The sequence below is a fragment of the Nomia melanderi genome, chromosome 5 (genome assembly GCF_051020985.1).
Source record: "Nomia melanderi isolate GNS246 chromosome 5, iyNomMela1, whole genome shotgun sequence".
NCBI classification, from domain to species: Eukaryota; Metazoa; Arthropoda; class Insecta; order Hymenoptera; family Halictidae; genus Nomia; species Nomia melanderi.
Window position 1 is genome coordinate 13,485,858 of NC_135003.1, and position 22,076 is coordinate 13,507,933.

General features: G+C 36.5%; 1 protein-coding gene and 1 long non-coding RNA gene across 3 annotated transcripts in view; one reads left to right on the forward strand and one right to left on the reverse strand.

Moving 5' to 3' along the window:
- Positions 1–8,627: 8,627 nt before the first annotated feature.
- LOC116424643 (uncharacterized) lies at positions 8,628–16,120 on the reverse strand. Its single transcript, XR_004234517.2, has 3 exons — positions 16,021–16,120; positions 13,396–13,585; positions 8,628–11,446 (listed from the first exon to the last, which is right to left on the reverse strand). It is a non-coding gene; the product is annotated as an uncharacterized LOC116424643 (long non-coding RNA).
- A 117-nt stretch (positions 16,121–16,237) lies between these two features.
- The window catches only part of Nep2 (M13 family metallopeptidase neprilysin 2), a 39,786-nt gene continuing 33,947 nt past the window's right edge, over positions 16,238–22,076 (forward strand). The window contains exon 1 of one of the 2 annotated variants that reach the window (XM_031971202.2): positions 16,238–16,519. In XM_031971202.2, coding sequence (XP_031827062.2) covers positions 16,416–16,519 — 104 coding nt within the window. In that variant the 5' untranslated portion in view covers positions 16,238–16,415. The remainder of the gene's footprint in view (positions 16,520–22,076) is intronic. The other variant, XM_031971209.2, reaches the window with a different exon arrangement.

Sequence of the window (22,076 nt, forward strand, 5' to 3'; positions counted from 1 at the left end):
TTTTCCAGTAAGGATTATAAAGTTAAACGATGATTATTTGAAAATGTTTCTACATTATGAGTAATGCTCTCTAATGCGGTGAACGTGCAATAATAATAGTGCATTATATTTTTTCCATTTTGAATATTTTGCTGTATGACGTCGGCAATCAACGTGTCAACTACAGGAAACGTCCAAAACTCAATTGAGGACAGATTATTCAACCGAGAAAATAATTTCATGTTACAGCTTCAGAAGATGTCCTTTGACACTTTCGGTAGAAATAGCGTTAATAATTAAGTATAAATAATTTTCGTGTTAGCTTCAATCATACATATTAGATGAGAGTACGTTCCACCGGAGTCGTAAGAAAGCAGTCTGTCGCATTGAAAACATAATATGAGACAAAGCATTCAGGCATCAGGTGAAACCTGTTCCCCTACGTTAGCGTTAATTGAATAAACAATGCCTGTAAACACGTGCGCAGATATGTCTTTCGAAAGGCATTCACACGTTGAACTTTCTACCGACAATGAGACGTATAATTCGCAAACGGTATGTGTCAATCATAATAAAGTCATCGTGAATTGGTAATAATTACACGAATGTGGTTTACCGGAATTCCTGATGCTTCGATTCAGATGCAGTCGAATGTTAGAGGTTCGACGAAAGAAAGTTTCACTTGGAGACATATTACATTGCATTTTGGTCTCTATAATTCTACGACTTGCATATATTTCTGTTATGAATTTATTAAATTCATTAACCTTTTATTAACCCTTATTATGCAAGTATTAACCGGTTGACTGCGGCGCACCACACTATACCAAAACGCTATCAATATTGTATTGAGACGCGATATGATACTTAAAAACTGACAGTGAATTATATGATCAAAAATAAAAGAGTCCTTGGAATTTAATCAAATAGCCTACTTAAACATTTCGAGTAAAAATCAGATGAATGCAAATACCTATATTTTTTGTATTGTATTAAAGAAATAACTTTAGTCCATCGAAACCAGCAACAGTTCAATACCGAAAGTTTCGATTTATATCAATATAATTTTTATATAAAGGATGATTCACGTAATTGCAAGTCATTCCTTCTAATTGAAGTTAGATAAAAAGTATTAGGTTAATGTGGTCAAAAAATGATCATTCCACAAGATATCTCGACCAATTCCCAAGTTTGAAATATTAAATAAGTATCGACATCTTTGAATTGGATTAATTACGAAAAAAATTACACTATTGATGTTTCCTGGCAAGATATTGAGCAATACAGGTATATAATGGCGGGCGCCGTGATAATTGACGATGACGGAGGATTAATGGCTCGTTTCAATAATCACGAATCGCAAATATTTGATTTGTTTCTCAAAAAACGTGTCGGTGAGACTCTCACGTCTGTGCCGACGACCAACAAACGAGGAGGAAATGTTCGCGATGCTCGGATTTTCTCAGTGCGTTACGAAGAACGCGAACGAAACAAAATACGACTAAGAGGATTATAAATTTTCTTCTCCTTTTAACTCCTGTATCTACAAATTCTCTTCTTTTTTCAACTCTTATAAGTTTATTGCATTTCTCAATGCAATTCTCAATTTTTCAAGTCACCGTTCGCAACGTTTACACCAAAACGTTCATCGGACTGATGCGAACTCGCATGGAAATGAAAAACAGCGGACGATCGGCATCCTCGGGGGTTTCGGAAAGAAACATGGCCGACGCAACGCGAAACAAATTGAACATCGATGTGAACGACGACGGCGTGGTTCACTCGTGAATATATTTCAAGGCAAGTCTTTGGTACGACGACACCTGAATCTCCTTCGAGGACGTAATAACGTGCGTGTATCACGGTATACGTGAATCGAATGTACATTCGAGCATCGTAGTCCTCGAAAGGCAGGATTAGGAACGTCTGAACGTATTTCCCTTCGCGTTACCCGACGACTTCCGTATTCGCGCACGAAAGGTGACTTCCTAGGTAACAATGAGCCCCGAGGAGCCGGACTTCTCGAATGCGAGAACGTTGCAGTTCCACAACCTCGAGCTGCAAGATAACGTGCTGCAAGACGAAAGCGTACGATCAACACGAGGGAACATCTTCGACAATGTGTATAAAGCGACGACGATCAATGGGTAGGTCCTCTACATAGGCCCATTCATTTATGAACACGTTGATTGCCACTGGAAGCTTCAGCGTTTCGCTTATTCATTCGTAACAAAGTTAATAAGGGAGAATTATTAATTATCTGCTTCACAATTCTTTCTTTACATTATCTAGTTAATATACACTATTGAATATTTTTGTTCGCGTTGTCTTGCAAATTATAGTTTATCTATGGACAAGATTGCCACTAAAAGCTTCAGCGTTTCGCTTATTCTTTCGTAACAAAGTTAATAAGGGAGAATTATTAATTATTCTGATTATAATTCTTTCGTTACATTATTACCTAGTTAATATACACTATTGAACATGTTTATTCGCATTCTCTTGTAAATTTTAATTTATCTATGAAAACGTTGATTGCCATTAGAAGCTTCAGCGTTTCATTTATTCTTTCGTAGCAAAGTTAATAAGGGAGAATTATTATTTTTAATATCAAGTTTAGTAACAGCAACGGACGAATATTATTGAAATGTGTAAATCAACAAGAGCAAGTACACGAGCATTTTGCATGGCACATACAAGTAATTAATGCATAGACACGAGCCGCTTTTAAATTACTGTATTTGCGTGTTAGTTACGGAAGTGAAACACGTTACGGTGAAGTCATTAGTATACGTTTCGTCGGCAATATTTTCACTAATATCGATATTAATAAATAACAATATTTATCGATAAATAATATATCAATAATCACTTTATTTAAATCACTAATCAACGTGTCACTGTACTTATCAAACACCTCAGAGTACGTTTCGAAAGTGCCATTTAAAGTGAACTTCGTTTGAGCTCGTCAAAATCACAATTTCGTTGTAACGAGTTCCCAAGGCTCCTCTGAAATCCAATTTCCACGTGGAACGTTTAGAAAAGCCGATGAATTTTTGATTCCCTTTTGCGTACGGTTCTCCGGACAGGTGAGAGGTAAAAAAACGAAGATGATTCCCCTCGGAAGGGTTATCGGATCAATTTATCTCATTAACATTCCCGCCGGCATTTCTATATAACGGGACACCCGTTTTACGGACGTAATAAATGCGCTCGGACATGAACGGTGTATGTTACACATTACGACGCATCTCATTATACTCCACGTCCCAGCGCCGGCTACATAAACGTAGTAACTGAAATTACATTTTCTTACCATTCCAACGTAAATGTATTTCACGGTTCAGTTAACTAAGTCGACTTCTTTACGCTGAGCATTTCTCTTGTCACCGTTCTGTTTGTAATTAATCGACCTTCGAAGATCCAATTAAAATTAAAGTTAATCGAACGACACACATAAGAACGTAAGGGAGAATTATTTATTATTTTCACTGCAACTCTTCCGTTACGTTATTATCTAGTTAATATACACCATTGAACATTTTTGTTCGCGTTATCTTGTAAATTATAATTCATCTATGAACACGATTGACACTGGAAGCTTCAGCGTTTCACTTATTCTTTCGTAGCAAAGTTAATAAGGCAGAATTATTAATTATCTGCTTCACAATTCTTTCTTTAAATTATTATCTAGTTAATATACACCATTGAACATTTTTGTTCGCGTTATCTTGTAAATTATAATTCATCTATGAACACGATTGACACTGGAAACTTCAGCGTTTCACTTATTCTTTCGTAGCAAAGTTAATAAGGCAGAATTATTAATTATCTGCGTCACAATTCTTTCTTTAAATTATTATCTAGTTAATATACACTATTGAACATTTTTGTTCGAGTCAAAAGGAACGGTACCAATCCTTGAAGCTAAACCAGGTATACTAATCCACGTTTACATCTTCTCCTCTAATTGCACGTTGGAAAATACGTTTTATTCATTCCGCGATGCTCGAAAGAGTTTCACATTTTCCACGCCTCCGATACCATTCGAAAGGTGTCAGTAAAAACAATGAATCTTTTCCACGTTAATGAGGTTTCTACCATAACTGGGTTTGTTTATCCACGGTAGAATTAGCGCGCAGCAAGGGGATTTCTCTCGGCCGTCTACTTACATGGGTGTTAATTAACACCTTGCGGTTCGTATGAAGCTGTTCCACTCATTTGTTTCAATCCATCGGAAGTTATGATTCTTGACTACTATATATATAACACATATACATAACACATCGTGCGCCGGGCAGTAATGTAGGATTTTTGGTCTATCATTTAATTGCTAACAATGTATAACACAAATCCAGAATGAAATTACAAAATCGAATTCCTTATTCTTCTTCGTAAGTTACAAATTTTGGTTTGATTGATGTTTGAAAATATATTAATATATTTATAGTGTTAACACATTGCATACTGATAACGAGAAATCTCGTGTATATGTAAAGACACCTAGCTGTGTAACTCTGCTAATTACATTTAAAAAAATATTATAGTTCCGAACTGATTATTTATTTAGAATATATTATACAAAAATGTGATACTTGAGTTTCTCTGTACACAGTGACGATGATGATACGCGCAATTCAATTTTCTGAAAATTAGCCGGTACGCAATGTGTTAATCATGCGTTTCCATTATTTTTCTAATTGTATAATAATGATATTCGGAAACACCGTTAACGTTCATGCAGAACTTCCTTCTATCGTTCGATACAGTTTACAGTATAATTCTACGGTACACTGCGGACCTTTTTCGATGTCTACGATGGTAACATTCTCTTTTTGCACAATATATTAACGAGCTACGTCGTTAGTGCGCCGTTGGAAACCTTTCAATTTATAATTCGAGTTTAAATATGAGAATTAACCCTTTGCGCTCGAAAGTTTCTCACTAGAAATGTTCAATATTCTCCGAAGAGATACAGTCGGTGTTCTTTGAAACTAATTAATGAGGAAACAGATATAAATTAAGGGCAGTTATTTTACTTCAATATTCCATTATACACTCGAAGGTCTTTCACTAGATATAATATTCTCTGATGAGCAGACGATGTTCTTTTAATTAATGAGGAAACATGTATAAAAGAAGGAAAGTTATTTTATTTCAATATTCCATGTATCGATGCATCGTACAAAGCAATGAAATTTTGCAAATCAAATCAAGCGATGACAGTCATCCGTCGAGTGCAAAAGGTTAACTATGAACTGAATAGAATTTCCTTTTGTTTTCCACAATGAAGTGCCATTATTATTGTTTTTGTTCTCGAGTTGTGCGGAATAAATATGTATCTCCAAGATTTACATCAACTTTTCCCCCAATATTTTGTCTTCTTTCTATTGGCAGGCTCGATTTGCGAGATTTCCTCCGCGTAAATCGAGGGATGGGTGTATCGGTATCGTTTTACGACTGAAACATGTTTACGAGACAATCGGAAGACCGAATTGGCTCAGATTAAATGCACAATGCGTGCCCATGCAACTGTGCGTGTATTTCGTATGTGTCGCAAGGTCAATCGGTAAATGAACGAAACCAATATTCGACATTTACATAAGCGAAGCTAGTCACTGTGTTCATCTGTCATCGTCTCCAATTTAAATTCAAATGAAATGATTTCACGATCGATCAACGACTGGAAAACCAGTCGAAATGTTGCTCCTTCTTTCTCTTCCATTGGTCCTCTAGGTTCGCGTCGAGTCATTTGTTATAATGTCGAATGAGTGACATATTGACATAATGTTCAGGACCGCGCTATGAATTAGTAGTCACCGAATAAAATCATCGTTAATTACAATATGTTAATGGGTGATCGTTAGGATTAGTTTAATGTGAATTTTATGAATCTGTAACAGTTTCGACTATTTAAATCAGGACAACGTGGGGTTTCATTAACGCTATTGGTGTTGGCTATGTAATTAGTAAAACTAATGGTAAACAATAAATAATAATAATAATAGTAATAATAATAAATATTATTGTTCCTTACTTTATAGATTAGCTTTTATAAAAACAACTGTTTCTGACTGTTATAATTAAAATACGTTTTAAATTATAATTAAAGAATATATATATTAGTATAATTAGAATAAAGAATTTTATTTGATCTATTTGTGGCAATTTTCACTGAGGTCAATTTATATCAATATACGTAGAAAAACTCAGATATATTGTTATGTAATATATTTTAAATAGATAATCAATTCGAATGAAATTTAATATTTTTTTCAATGCTGTGGTAATTAGCGAAGTTACGTAGGTAAGTGTCTTTATATAAAAACGAAATTTCTCGTTACCGGTACGCAATGTGTTAATATAATACTTTCATATTTTCATATATTTATCTTAACTATCTGAGATATTTATAATATTATCATTCGATGGTAAATGGCTTAGTCCCATGAAAATAGTCTCCACAGTCTCTTATAAATGATTCAACGGAATATATATCAACGTAGACCGGATATAGCCATCTTTTAGTCTGCGTATATACCTTTCCTCTTCTAAACTTACCAACCAATCGTCAAAGGGTACCTCAGATATCTCGCCTGGTCAACGACATAACCGTGGAAACTTATGAGTGTGTATTCCTGGAAATCTAATTAGAATGTGGTCAGAAGCCTCCCCTAATGCTTCGCCGAGGACATCATAAAAATTCACGAAGTCCAATGTCACAGTAATGTCAGTCGTAGCGAAAACCGGCTTAGATTTGTCATACGATTTACATGGGCCAGATATAGCGACGGACTTAATACAGCATTATCATGGAACCCGAATATTGGAAAATTTTCCAACCAGAGTGCAACGACACGCTGCCCCCGAGATCTAAGACACCAAAAATTTCCACTCGCTCGGTCACCCTGAAATGGTCATTCTGTTAGATCCTTTTGATACAGTCCTGTGGCACCACAATTTGATAATGGTAATTTTAGTGTTACTCTGCATTTTATAATGCTCAAATTAAAAGTTAAATTGATTCGAGAAGTTCGAAGGGTAGTCTAAATTTTGTAGTTTTGGGGTGCAGATTTGTGCTCCGAAGTGAGAACGGGACTGTACCGTCTTTTGCAGTTGCAATTTTTGTGATTTTAGAGTTTTGTAATTTCATAATATTTTGGCTTTGTAATTTTACAATTTTGTAATTTCATAATATTTTGACTTTGTAATTTCACAATTTTGTAATTTCATGATATTTTGATTTTGTAATTTTATAATACTGCAATGTTGTAATATTGTAGTATTGTAATATTGTAATACTGTAGTATTGTAATTTTATAATATTCTATTACTGTACTATTGAAATATTGTAATATTTTAATATTGAAATATTGTAATTTTATAATATTGTATTACTGTAATATTAAAATATTGTAATTTTATAATATTGTATTATTGTAATATTGAAATATTGTAATATTGTAATATTTTAATATTGAAATATTGTAATTTTATAATATTCTATTACTGTAATATTGAAATATTGTAATTTTATAATATTCTATTATTCTAATATTGAAATATTGTAATTTTATAATACTCTATCATTCTAATATTGAAATATTGTAATTTTATAATATTCTATTACTATAATATCAAAACATTCTAACCTTACAATACTACAATCTCACAATTCTACAAAAACAAAACATTTACCAAAAGGTACATTAATAATCCCACGCGCGGATCACGTTTTTCCTTAGCAGCGACCGCATCGAAGCGCAACGAAAGGTTTGACAGAGCCGTGGAAACGCGACTATGATGTACGACGTGCCGAGATAGTAAGATGTAGCGCGTGTCACAATCCAGTCTCCGACCGTTTAAAAAGTCGGGAAGGTAGGACGCACTTTTGAACGGAGGAATACGCGTCGCTGATCTCCGATAAAACGGTCGCCGCGACCGTAGCCTAACGGGATAGCCTCGATAAACTTTGGTTATACGTTGTTACGAAGCCACTCCCAACAATACCGATGCTGACTTTTTGCATGTGTACCGACCGTACGTCTCGGTATGCGTACGCGAGACGTCTACGATAGCGGGGCGCATAATCGACCCAATTCGACTTATCCCAGTTTAAGACAGGTTTCAACTATGCTCGGAAAAGAACGTTCAGCGAAGCCCAATTAGAATATTTGCAAACGTCAGTCATTTCCTTCGTTTATCAGGCCCGATTCTTTTATTGCGGCTGTGCGGCCAGACCTTTCACGCTAATTAGAGTGATTCAACTTAACTTGACGAGTGAAGATCCTAAACTGCTCTCTTCCTCTGTGAAGTGCATACAACAAAAATTTGCTTATTCGAGAGAGGTACTTACAATGATACTTTTGCAATAGAAGTTTATAGCGTCATTGTCAAACGATTCATTTGTACTATGTATGGTAATGTGGTTACAGTTAATATCGAAGATTTTAAGAACTAAGGAAAAACTTGTGAAATAGTTGTTCTCTTGTTTGGGAATGAGTAGATTCGAGATAGTTACGAATTAAATGAAGTTAGTGATAAATATTTGTTATAATATACCTTTTGAAGTGTTTACATTGACATTTGCATTTCGAAAGACTTAATTCATAATATAGATTTATTTGTTCATTTTGGGATTGAAGAACTGAAAATTCTGTTTGAGAAAGATGTCGAGAATTACAAATTACAAATTACAAATTAAAAATTACAAATTACAAATTACAAGAGACGAATGTTTTGTAAATGTTAAAACCTTTCATTCACCACAATCGCACTGGATCACTGATATTTTAATTAATTGTTATACGTTCGATCGAACCTCGTCAAACCTGTCAACTCCTCCTCTCGACCCTTATTTCATTAATATCTTATCCACATACCGGTTTAAAATCTGAATAGACATAAATTATGAATATCATTGACAAGGCTCAACAGGATCCATGCGACAAACCTGGTAGTAGTCCACAAGGATCACACCGTTTCTCTCCATTCTTCCATCCGACTCTGCTTTCCAAGAGCGTTGGCCGACCGATTATCATTAAAAGTAGAGCGTTAGTTAACAGACTCAATTAATACACGTGGGTGAACGAGTCTCGTTTGCCGTGGACATGCAAAAAGTCGTTGAACATTTCCTGCAGCCGGCTTTCGTAGCGAAGCTGACACGTGTCCTAGATGTAACATTATAAAATTAGGCGATGCTCGTGTTTGTTTAGTTTTATAAAACGCTGCGCTACATAGACAACGTACTCTAATCCGATATTTGATCGTGGTTACCGATCGTACACCGATTTATATGGCGTGCTAAAAAAATAAAGGATTCTACGCGAGGAAACGAGTGAAGAAAAAGGAGTGAAACGTTATTCCTTCAGAGCTGCGCTCTATTTTCGGAAATAATATTAATATCATATGAATGAAGTCAAACTATACTTAATTATTAATATTTATACCATTCTATTCGATATTTTCCTTCTTTCCTTAAATGCAAGCTTCTCTTTGAATATTTTTACTTTTACATTAACGTGAACTGTCAAGTATAATCTACTTAGTTGACGACATTTTCACTAGTTCTCCAGTAGATAAAATAACGAGCAAACATAGTAAACATAACAAACGTCCATTTGGAACGTAGGCCAAAGTAAAAGTCCATTGTAAACATTTTACCGAAACAACAAATATAGCGCAGAAGCGAGTTAATAGAATTTCACGTGTAAAACATTCAGGAGTTCTCGTAACTGAGAAGCACTGGCCGTGCCTCGTGTGTCGGCTAACTACGTCGTGTTTTTAATTGAAAATAAAAACTGCGTTATAGGTTGCTTTGATGGTTTCCGTGCGAAAAGGGTTTCCCTGTTGCACGGCGTAGTTAAATTTCCCGTGGCTTTTCACGGTGAAAAAAATGCCCGAAAAATTGCTGCGAGAATATTCTCCTCGATTTCAAGGTAGTTCAACAAGTTTAACAATTCAATTTCTCAGAAACCGAGAGTGAAACACGGCAAAGTGCAAAATAGAATACACCGACAACGAAAAGAGGCATGAAACATCCAAAGTGTATTATTTCTCCCAACATTCGTTAGGAAAATCGATTTCCTATCGTAACTCTGTTTTCCCAACTATATTTTCAAAAACTTGCAAAGAAAAACGGACGTCAGATTTGTAATCGGCACTCGAGAGCTTCCGATCAGAGCGGAACTTCGATTTTTAACCGTTCGAGTGCTGAGGAGCGCTATAATTTTCTTACTATGTTTTCAAGCAATAAATCAAAGTAAATTTATTTGCATAAATGTTACTTTTTGATATTTCTTTTGTAACAACACAATATTTGTGATCTCATTAGATAGCTATTAACCCTTTGAACTCTGTAGGCGCCAATATTGCACCAGTTATGATATAAAATATTTCAATGAATCTTAACACTAGAACTAGTCAGTAATTCAATCAGATTTCCTAATTTCCCTATAGAAACTCCAATATTGTCTCTGTTGAGATTTCAATCGATTTATAATTTAGTTTGCGTACTTTTAAATCAATTTCATTACTCATTCCCCTAGGAAGCATCTGTTCGGTAGTTCTAGTGTCAAAGAAACTACCCTAAAATTATTAGATTCTCCGCACATCCAAATTTTGCATTGAGAAGTAAAATAAAAGATCGAAGAAATGCAGCATTTCTCATTTTCGCTGGGAATGCTATAAAAATTAGTTGCAGTTGCTGATAGATCACAAAACAACCCGGAGTGTTAAATCTTATTAACTTTTTCCATACACACCCAATCACTTCCGCATGTTTGGTACACAGCCAGAAGATTTGTTTACTCAAACGGTTAAAACGGAATGAAATTTGAACTGCATCTCTCGCTCGAGATTAAGGTCTACGTCGAAACGCGCACGGGCCATCGCCTTAAAATAAACTGTTTGTAAACATGTAACGACAAAGTTGATGATACGGCGTTATATAACCTTGACAGCTGGAAAGACCTCTGGCAAGACCTCCGCGGAATCACGAGACGCGGGAAAAGAAAGTACCGGCGGCGAGCATTGGCCTGAATATGCATACGTATGTTGGCCGAAGATCGGAGATACCGTTAGCGCGACGTTAAAACCGCGCCGCTGTCAGGGAAATCTAAATTGTCGTAGAAAACCGACCGTCGGTGGAAAAGGTGTCGCTCGTGAAGCCTCATCCAGTCCTATCTACGCGTGGGACACACCTCTCGCAATTTATGTGCGAAAGCGTGTCCCCGCGGTCCTCTTTTGTCCCGAGGAATGCCTAGGAATGCCTAGGATCGTCCAAGAATGTCGATTCACCGACTGTGAATCTTTTCTAATGGCAGTTCCTTATTCGTCGTTTTCTATTGGTGCTCCTTGGAGACAGGCCAGAGGGTTCGATTCTGCTGGAAGCATTCGCAGGATAAGATATGCATCGTTATTTCGTTGTGCCATCCTCGTTGATCCCTGGGCAAGGTTAATTTCGCATCTACGGAGACAATGGAATTGATACAATGTGAAGGTTAGACTGTTGACCCCTTGCTTTCTGATTTATTTCTTATGATTTATTATATCCCAACTGACTGGTATGTGTTTTATACCTTGTTAATGGTTTATTGAGAAGACACGTTCTGGGCATATCCCATGTAAAAGTTAGATTCCGATAATGAGTTAGTAATTGATAGTAATGAATTATTGTTAAGAATTGATTTACGATTTATTTCTCAACTGATTGGTATGTGTTTTATACCTTGTTAATAGTTTATTGATAAGGAAGACACATTCTTGGCATATCTGATGTAAAGTTAGCTTCCGATAATGAGTTAGTAATTGATAGTAATGAATTATTATTAAGAATTGCTATTAATAATTAATATTCTACAGTATAATTAATGATGACAGTTAAATAATATTTCATTTGAATTCACCTGAATTACGTTTCCCTGTTTTCACATTAAAAAATCGTAAATAACGCAATCGTTCTGTTTTCCACTTCTAAGCGCGAATTAACAAAGATAAAAGTAGGTAATTAGAAGGAATACAAATAAATAAACTTCATTAGATTCTACGAACCGATAGAGCGGCACTTTTAGCTAGTGTAACGGAGAATGTTTAGCATTCAAACGTTTAAGCTTATTTACTCTACAAATATAGAGTTCTCTTGTTTTAATTAGTGCACGTAATTTATAAGTAGAAACAAAAATAAAAGAGCTATTGCCAGTTAAACGTCTCGGATCTATGAAGTTAGCAGGGTATTCCGAGCTGTGATGCAAACGGGTTAATTAGTTAGCTGTTACGACCTCTTTATAAAGTGTGTATCTAAAATATGCCGTGAAAAGTAAGTTAGCTGTTTTTAGACGAGTATACTTTTACACGAAACCTTGTTTCCTCGTGACGAGTATACTCGTCGAGAACAGCTAACTGGTTAAACGAAACCGATAAGATTGGACGTAACAAGCTTACGCTCGACAATTAGTACCGGTTGAAAGTTGAAATAGAATGAACCGGACGTTCAAGGCCACTTCGACTTTAAATCATATCAGGCTCGACTGTCTGTGAATGGCTGAAAGGAGTAGTTCTGTTTGTCACGGTGATCTTATGTACGATATTAATTGCCATCAGGATTTCTCTAAACGGATTTGGTGATCTAGATTTATTATTGGTACCACTTGTTTGAAATAAGTCTTTGGATATAAAGTTTCCACTGAAAAACAACCTTGTCCATTTCCAGCAATACGTTTAACCAGTTAACGGTCTTCGACGAGTATACACGTCGTCGTAAAGCTTGATACTAATTCTTTCAGCGATGAATTCATTTTTTCACATAAACACGTAATTCTTTGCTTCGACGAGTGCACGCTCCATTTTTTTATTTCATTGCGCGCAGAACGAGAGGTTTTTCCAACTAAATTCCACAGTTAACTGGTTAATAAATCTGCAAGAGTTCCGATGGCGAACGTCTAAAAACCGATGAGTTTGAAGATTGATAGTTTATAAAAGACTTCAGGATCCTGTAATTTCATCGCAGAGTTTGAGGGGAATACGTGACCGTTGTCACTGTAAATTTAATTACCCGAACGGTTCGCTTCGTCAATGGTGCCGGATGCATAAAAGCGTGATGAATTTCACGGAACGTCGGACGTTCGGACGTATCGAAACGTGACGCGTGCACTATCAGCGCCGCGGCGGAAGCGATGAAAAACAGTAGAAGAGGAATAAATGGGAAATCGAAGTTTTACACGAATGAGATACTGTTATCTATCACGAACGTGGATTTTTACGTTTTCTCTTGGCTCTCGTGTAGTCCGGCCGACCGGTGCCCGAGCGTTCCTTTTTCGTCTTTCGCCGGCGATTCAGGGGCTCGCCGTGTTAAGCAATAATCGGTTATGTTCGTTTAATTAACACATCGACACACTTTTTTAGCCGCGGTTCACCGACCTTACTCCAGTTGGTCTTCTCGTCCGCCGATGTCCTGAATCAAGATGTCGGGCCGCCACGGAAACGCTGTAGGGGCCGCGAGTCGACGGTGAGGCTTAAGGCGAAATTCATAACGGTACACTCCCGATTGACCTTAGCTATTGTTGCGGCCGTACACCATGCGCAATCGATAAGCTAATCAACGAATAGCCTGAAAAGAAGAATGCATTATTCCAGTTGCCCTCTATTGAAGCCTGTTATCATAACGACGCGTTGTTTTGTGTTACGAATAGCAATGCGATCGGTATTAAGCAATAACGTAACCGGTGGTGCACGAACTCTGATAAACAATTTCAATTGGACTACAATGTGTTCGAACCGTGCAATGAGTTTTCGCTAATTTCCGTTGTTGAACATCGGATAGTGCGTAATAAATGGCGGCCACGATAGAAATCTGCGTTACAAGTGATATTTCGTTCGAACTGGTATTAGTTCAGTTCGACGTAATTTCACCATTTTTCAATTTATTTCCATGTTTATTCTATTGTTTATACACTAATTGTTTTTGCATTTACTGAGAGCGATTTAAACATTAAACACAGCAAAAACCACGGAAGTGTTAAGGTTCTCAAGAATTTTGGTAATTTTTAATAAGATCAATGTCCTAACCGTGAATGACGAGTATACTCGTCGCGAAGAAACGAGAATGTTTGCCACGAGTACATACATTGTTGATTTTTTAAACAAAATCAGCGTTATGTCTCTACGATTTAATTCAGTTTTACAAAAGCAGCAATCTGCGTTTGACGAGTATAATCGTGATCAAGCTGTTTCAGACATAATGTAGATACACATTAAAAGACGGCACCGTAGCTAAGAGGTTAATGCGTTTCTGTGAGTACGGTATCTGTTGCGCAACACTTCGCGACCGTTCGTGAAACGATTACATTTGCGGATAGCGCTGGTGTACACCGAACGTAAGACAATTCGAAGCTCGACCATTTGTGAACCGTGTACTAAATGATTCCCCACGTGCCGACTGAAATTTTCCGAATGTAAATGTCACGGTGAATTCAGTTAATCCGGAAATCAATTATACATAATCGCTGGCAACGTTTAAAAATAATTATAAGGCTAATTCCGGGTGAGATGAGTCTACTTATCAGTTTTCTTTTTAATTGTTTATTTTTTACTCGCTTAGGAAGACAAGTGGATCGATCGTGCCGTTTAGAATTTTTTCTTTGAACTTTGAACTTTGTATAATCTCGATACGTGAAACATTGTAATAAAATAGCTTTGTTCCTCAATGCACTTGTGATTTCCTTTCGAGTTTCAAAGAACATCATCTTCCTTGAACAATGTTAAATATTTCTAGTAAGAAACTTCCAAGTGCAAAGGGTTGATACGCGTTTCACTTATTTTGCATTGTTCTGTATAACAGATCTTTTACTATGATAATATTCTAATTTCCTAATAATGGGCGTGCTGCTGTATAATTCGAACGAGGTTCCACTGAAAATTCACTTGTTTACATTCGTATGTAAAATCTAGGTGATCCAGTTATACGCGAACGACACTAATATGAATGCCCGCGGCGAAAAAGTTAGTTCTACTATGTTTGTGGTAACATTGTTATTATCGGGTCGCCTCGAAATAGACCGCTAGAGTAATGAACACGCAACTCGCGTTAAAATGAACATTGTTACGTTCATTCGAGAGCGATTTCGCAGTTCTCCGGCGAGCAATGTAATCTCCGAGTTGCATCGTCTGTTCCGCGCCATAAAGAACGGTTTTCTACCGATCTGGTAAAGAAGGTGAAGGTCGCGTGGATGCGAATCTGCCGCCGTGGGAACAGAATCTCATCGCCTTGGCGAGGATTTATCGTTTAACTTCGATAAATATATATTCTGCGTAATGGCACGATATTAATTCCGCGCGTGTTACGTGCATCTTATCGAAATGCATACATCGCCGAGCATTTACCGGCAATGTACAATTGTTTCTCCCGCGACTCTTTCCTACGCTGCGTAATTGCACCTGCTTAATTGCGAATATTTTCGCCGTTTATCCTCGATTAATCCTTAACCTTTAACACTCGATTCACGGACATTTACCGTACGGTTTGCTCCGTCGTTCGTGGAACAACTGATGTTCAGTTAGAGCTTGGTAATTAGACGATTAACATATTTCCGTGAGTGCATCGATCAAAAGCGACTGAAATATTTATCAAATGCTTGTGAAATTCGATATGAGACTATAAAGGCGACAAAGGAATTCAAACTGTAGAAATACGTGCTGTTATGTCTTATTACAATGTTTCAAACCTTCGAAGAGATCTTCAGTAATTAAGAGATACGTGTTACGTGTCGTTTTTTATTTACCGAGGAACATAAAGCACGTGAGCATTGTAGAAATTGCAATGATGAGGATCGGCGAATGATGTTAGACAAATATGCTCAACACTTGTGTAACATTGTTCAGATAATTGTTACATTAACACTGTGCGAATTCAGCTGCATGGAAATTTAGATGCTGCGAGAGCAAAAATTCACCTGCAACTCGACCGCAGTGTCGCGCGTACTCGGTGAACCGTATAAAGTGTTACAAGCTGATTGCTTTGAAGTTTAAACAATAGCGAACATTGACCTTATTTTTTTTGTCTACTCGAATGGCACAAGAGATGTTCAGTTTCAACGGAGTGGAGTTTCAATTTCTTTTCTTGCGGCTAACTTTTAACTGACTGAATAATATTTCCTTAAGCCGTTTTCAGTCATTTTGCATAGTAAAAAGTTTGAACGATAGGAAATTCTCAAGGGCGACTTCGTCGAGCCAACGAGGAACGGCGACTACCACGTTTATATAATCTTTCACGAATGCTCATAAGCCGAAGTAATAAATGAGAGTGAAGAGTGTAATATAAGTTTGTTCATAAGCTCGTGGGAATATTCCTTTATTCGTGTAACTGTTGTTAAAAGTTCTGTTTAAATTACTGACTACTTCGAGATCATTCGTTTCGAATAACTTTGTTTCCATAGTCGTTAATGTTTGTTAAAATGTATTTGAACGAAGAAGTTAATGCACCGAGTGATTCTTATTACACCATCTACGACAAACTGAAGTATGGAGAAAAGAATCCAACATTTTTGTAAGTCCACGCTTCCAACAATTTTGCTGCGTTTAGAAAAAATGTAAAAATGTGAAACAATATTTAATGATATATATATATCATAAATATAATATATATAATATAATAAATATATATATATATATATATTATATATTATATTTATTCAGTTTTCAATATTATTACTTAAAATATTAAATACTTAAATATTATTTGCTAATACATTCGTGACTTCATATGACTTCCGAAAATTTATAGCTGAATACTGCTGTCAATGCTGAACTACATTTGGAAACGACGTAGAATTAAATGACCGGCATTCTAAACATGGTTAAAAATGACGTAGAACTACGTCACCAACGTCCTTCTAAACAAAACTGACGTAGACCTAAGTTACCAGCATTCTCCCCAAAAAGGTTAAAAATGATGTACATTTACAACTGAATACTACCGTCAACGCTTAACTGTAGATTTCGAAATGACGTAGGATAAAGTGACATTCTTCTAAAAAGAAGGCTAAAAATAACACAGTGCTGCCTTTCTGGTATTCAGCGAAAAATTGAAAATGACGTAGCACTGCGTTACTGGTTCGAAACATGTTAATACCTCGAGAAATGACTTTCTACCGATTTGCTTCACTTTCTGCCGGTCGTTCCGAAATTCACCGTGTACGCGGCATCGTTAGCGAAAATGTTGCTCGTGTTGCGAGAAGAAAGCAGCAGGGACGACGAGTAAACGAGCGATAATGCGTTCGATGAATACGCAAAAATAAGATGCCTCTGTACGGTAAGGCCAGGTTCGTCAGGATGAGTTGTATTAATAACAGACATATTATGAACCGGCGGTTCCGAGAAACGATTACATTTTTCCTCGACGGGAGATCGACTGGTACGAAGAAAAAGAAGTTAGGACTGCTTAGAGTCGATTTGACTTGCATGACCGTGTAGTATGATAATCGCCGGGCTGAACTTACCTGACAATATGTGGTCCCAATTTGGCCGTTCGCGATTCTGCCGAACCGAGGATTGTTGCAATGCTAACGCACACCGTTCCAAATCGCGCCACCGATCGTGCGGATCGATAAGAGGAAGAGGAATGTCATTCACCGTTGCGAAAACGAATACATTAACCCTGAAACGTTCGTGCGCGCAATAAACTTTATGAAATAACAGTGAAATTATTTTCTTACGCGCGACACAAAGGAAAGCGAAACAATAAATGTCCGCCGGAGTGATATACATAGTGTTCGCATGTTGCATCAGTGATATAACACGAAAACACTGTTTTCCTTAGGAACAAGTTTAAATAGCTGGATTTAATGTGTTTCTTTGGAAACGCGTTTTAATGTCGAATGGAGATAAAATGTCGAATTGTATTAGAATGTCGCGTTAGAACCGTGATTTTCAACAATTATGATATAACACGAAAATACTGTTTTTCTTGGAAACGAGCTTTAATAGCTGGAATTATTACATTTATTTCAAAACGTGTTGAAATATCGAATGGAGGTAACAATACTGAATTGTATTGGAATATTCCGTTAGAATTTTGTTTCTCGAAAAACGATTACGATTGAAATGTTCGAAGTGTACATGGGAATGGAGAAGTGTTCGTATGACTAAGAAACAAAGTAGCGAATATCTAAGTCATTCTATTAGTCCAATGAAACTTGAAAGTAATACCATAATGACAGTACCTAGCGGCAGTGTTATTGAATACTCGGAACTTCTCAGAAAGGAAGAATGTGTAGTTGTCCAATTAAGTGACAACGAGAATGACGTTTCTGATGCAGTGCAATGTAACGCGAAAGTTTCTTTATTCGACAAATAATTTTTTAACGCCCGCAATAGAAAATGGCTCAGAGGTCAGGTGATCACGTTATTGTTCAGTTTTCGTCAACGCGAACTGTGGAAAATCAATTCGCTTACTGATCCTGGCCGCTAACAGTCAAGGGCGGCCTCGGTATATATAAGGTGATCCACTTAAAATCAGTTTTTTGTAATGTGCAGGAATGAGTATCATTCAGATAGTTGAGACCGGTATTAGTGGGATCAGTTTTTCCGAGATGCGAGTGCAGATCTGCCCACACTTTTAAGTAGATCATAAGTAAGGCAGCGAGTATCAATGCACGTTCCAGTTTCTCGCGAATACCTCGGAAACTACGCGAGACCGCTAATTATGTATCTAGGAGAAAGTAACTCGAAATGTTCATTTTTACAACATATCAAAAAATCATCGAAATCTAAGAGGAAGCAGTTTTCCTGCAATTTTGTCATTTTTATTTGTAGGCAGTATTTCAATCGAGAAAGAGACGATGCTAATGGTTTTAATAAGTCATCTACATATATGGGGAGAATAATTATGTAAATAACATGTACCCAAGTATAAATTTTCTAGTATAATAAAAAAGCTTGCGAAGATTACATACTATCGATTAAATATTGGCTCGTTTCACAAAACCAGCGGGTATGGTATAATTTATGGATGATTTTGCACGTATTTGTCAATGACGAATGGAAAAGAATAATTCTAACAGATAAAAATTAATATATTTTTTAAATATATTAATTTAAAATAAATTAAAATATTTATGTTCGCAGTATAGTCTGTCCAATGAATCGAGGTAGTAAACATTAAAAAATGTGCGTAAATAACTTAAATGTGACTAATTGAAATCATACGTGTATTTAATAATTAATGTGTAACGTGTAATCAATAACCGTAGGATTTATATTAATATTAACTTTTATTTAAACGTACAAAGTACGAGAATCTCTATGAGTAATGTAATAAAGTTTTGAACCCCTTTCCCAAATACAAGAAAAAGTAATAGCAAGAGCGAATAAGAACTTTCTTCGACATGTGGGAATGATTGAATACTTTCTCCAGTTAATGTGTTACCCTTTTAGTCTGTTTCACGCATAAACGTGAATTTCTATTATAACGTTAGTATTGCATACACCTACTCGAATAACTTTCTCATTCCATTTCTTTTCATTGTTGGTAAAATTATTTGCTGCATTTAATACATAAATAACTGGGTAACACCATAGCTAACGGCTGAAGTTACCAATTCTCATAAAATTCTGTAGAAACGCACATTTCGAACAATTTCTTTCGACACTTAATATAAATTAATTATTCAAACTTAAACATTCGATTTGTTCCTTCGTAATTCAATTGTCCCAAATTCTTAACGATAACATCAACGAGCACAATCACGAACAAAATGGCACAACATGTTAATAGATCATCACTCGATTTAAAATTCCTCCATAACATATAAACTCATATAAAAACAATGAATAATTTCGACATTAATCCATATGCAACTAACAACTGTTATTCAGAGTGAAGTTTCATCGAACCGATACACAGCGGATCGACCGCAGAATTAAACAAGAACGAAGTCGCCGATTAATTCACTTGTCCCAATGAAAAATCCAGACGAAGTTGCCAATTAATCTTTCGAATCGAACGGTCGCCGGTTAAAATACAGATTGATGCCTATAACGAATCGATCCGGGACTCTCCGGCCACCCTATGTAGGTTGAAGCCCTACTGGAAGTTCCGAAGTTGTTTCTGGGACAGTGGTTTTAAAGTTCGCGTACACGATAGTTTTGAAGCACGGAGTTAGAAGATCTAGCGACGGTTTCTATAACTTTCGGAAACTCGGCCAAACTTACGCATCAGGCTCGCCGTATATCTAGACAGTAGACATTAACAAATGAATCTCTCCGCGGGAGATCCAGTAAATACACGCTGCCAAAGTGTAACTTTTATTCGTTTGTCCAAGAACGTTTTCCCTCCCACCGAACCGACCGCTAAAACCTCGGATGCAGTCATCTTGATTGTTTCTCTTTCTAACGTTGTAATAACGGTTAATTAAGGACGTGATGATTCAATGAAACAGCATTTAACATCCGTGCTTTCTTAAAAATAAGCGTGATTCCGAGGAATTCGTTTGCGGTCGAAAATAATTCTATATCCGGCCAGATTCGAGATCCGAGAAAGTGATAACGGCATGGTTTTACCGTAGCGAGACATATATGGTGTTATCAACGCGCCGCGCGCAACTACAAGCTGCATTAGCACTCTGCGAATTTCCATGGAAACTCAGATTCTACGAGAGCAACAATTTACTTGTAAATACCGCAGTGTTACGTACTCGGCGAGCTATATAGCGTTACTTATTTTTTTCTATTCGATTTTGTTTCTAACACATTGGCTAATTTTCGGAAAACTGAATTGTGCGGATGGCAATTTTCACTGTCAACTTACATTACTATACATAGAAAAACTCGGATATCATATTGTTATGTGATATATTTTAAATAGATAATCCGAATTAAATTTTATATTTTTTCAATGCTGTGATAATTAGCGAGTCGCTGAGTGTCTTTATGTAAAATCGAGATTTCTCGTTACGTGGTGTTCAATTTTATTTAATTTCTTGCCCCGTGGCGATCTTTTAACTGAATAATATTCGCTTCAGCCATTATCAGTTTTAACGAGACGTATTCAGTATTATCAACGTGCTGTGCAAGGAAATTATTAATAATATTCACCGATGACACTGTCAGAAATATTCTATATACCACAAGTTACATCACGCCGACGTACACGGTGCGCCCATTGCAATTCTAAAATTCTAAGACGGGATGCTAATTTCGGAGGAGTATATCAGTCCTAACGATATGAAAATCCTGATCGAATCATTACGCCGAGGCGATCCCACTCAATGTGAGTTTAGCATTGTTTTCCAAGCTTTAGCGTGCAGCCATGCGAGCATTACGCATCGGTGTTCATCGGAACAAAATAAATGCTTCCGCAATGCATAGCAATCTCGGCGTCGACCGCGGAGAGGAAGAAACCAATTTGTTCGATGCTTCGGAAATCACTGACGCACACGGTATCTATGCTTCGCGGAGACTTCAAATAAAGAAACCGAAGGTAGAGAGTTCGTAAACTCGCCGACCGTTCTAACCGCTTGCTTATTTCGTGTATTATGAGATAAATAAGGAACGGCTGATTTTTATAATAATGCTCATTACACGCGTGCAACGGACAGTTTTGTACAGTTACGGTGTAACTGTAATATTATTAGAAGAACCCTGGCAACCGCTGTAATAATGTCTCATGCCGATGGTACTTTCTTCGTCGAGTAAAATTACTTAAGAAAATAAATTCGTTAACACGTTGAATGCCGCGGGGTCACCGGTGACCTCCACGCAATTCGAGTTACTGTAGTTCACTCAATTAAACGATGGTTATATGAAAACATTTCTATATTATAAATAATGCTACTTAATATGACATTCAGCTAGACGAACATGGAATAGTAATGCAATTCGATTAAATGATAATATTACATTTTTTCCATTCTGTATATTTTCGTGCGTTAATCCTCGTTTTCGTAAATCAATATAATCTATGGTAATTATTATTAGTATTTAGTGATAAAAATCGAACGATGCAAGTATATTATTGCTTATTTTTAAAATTCTGTTTATATGTTGTTCCTTATTTTGAAACGAAGCTAAGAAGCTGTATTTTATTTTCCTTCGCAGCTTCATGT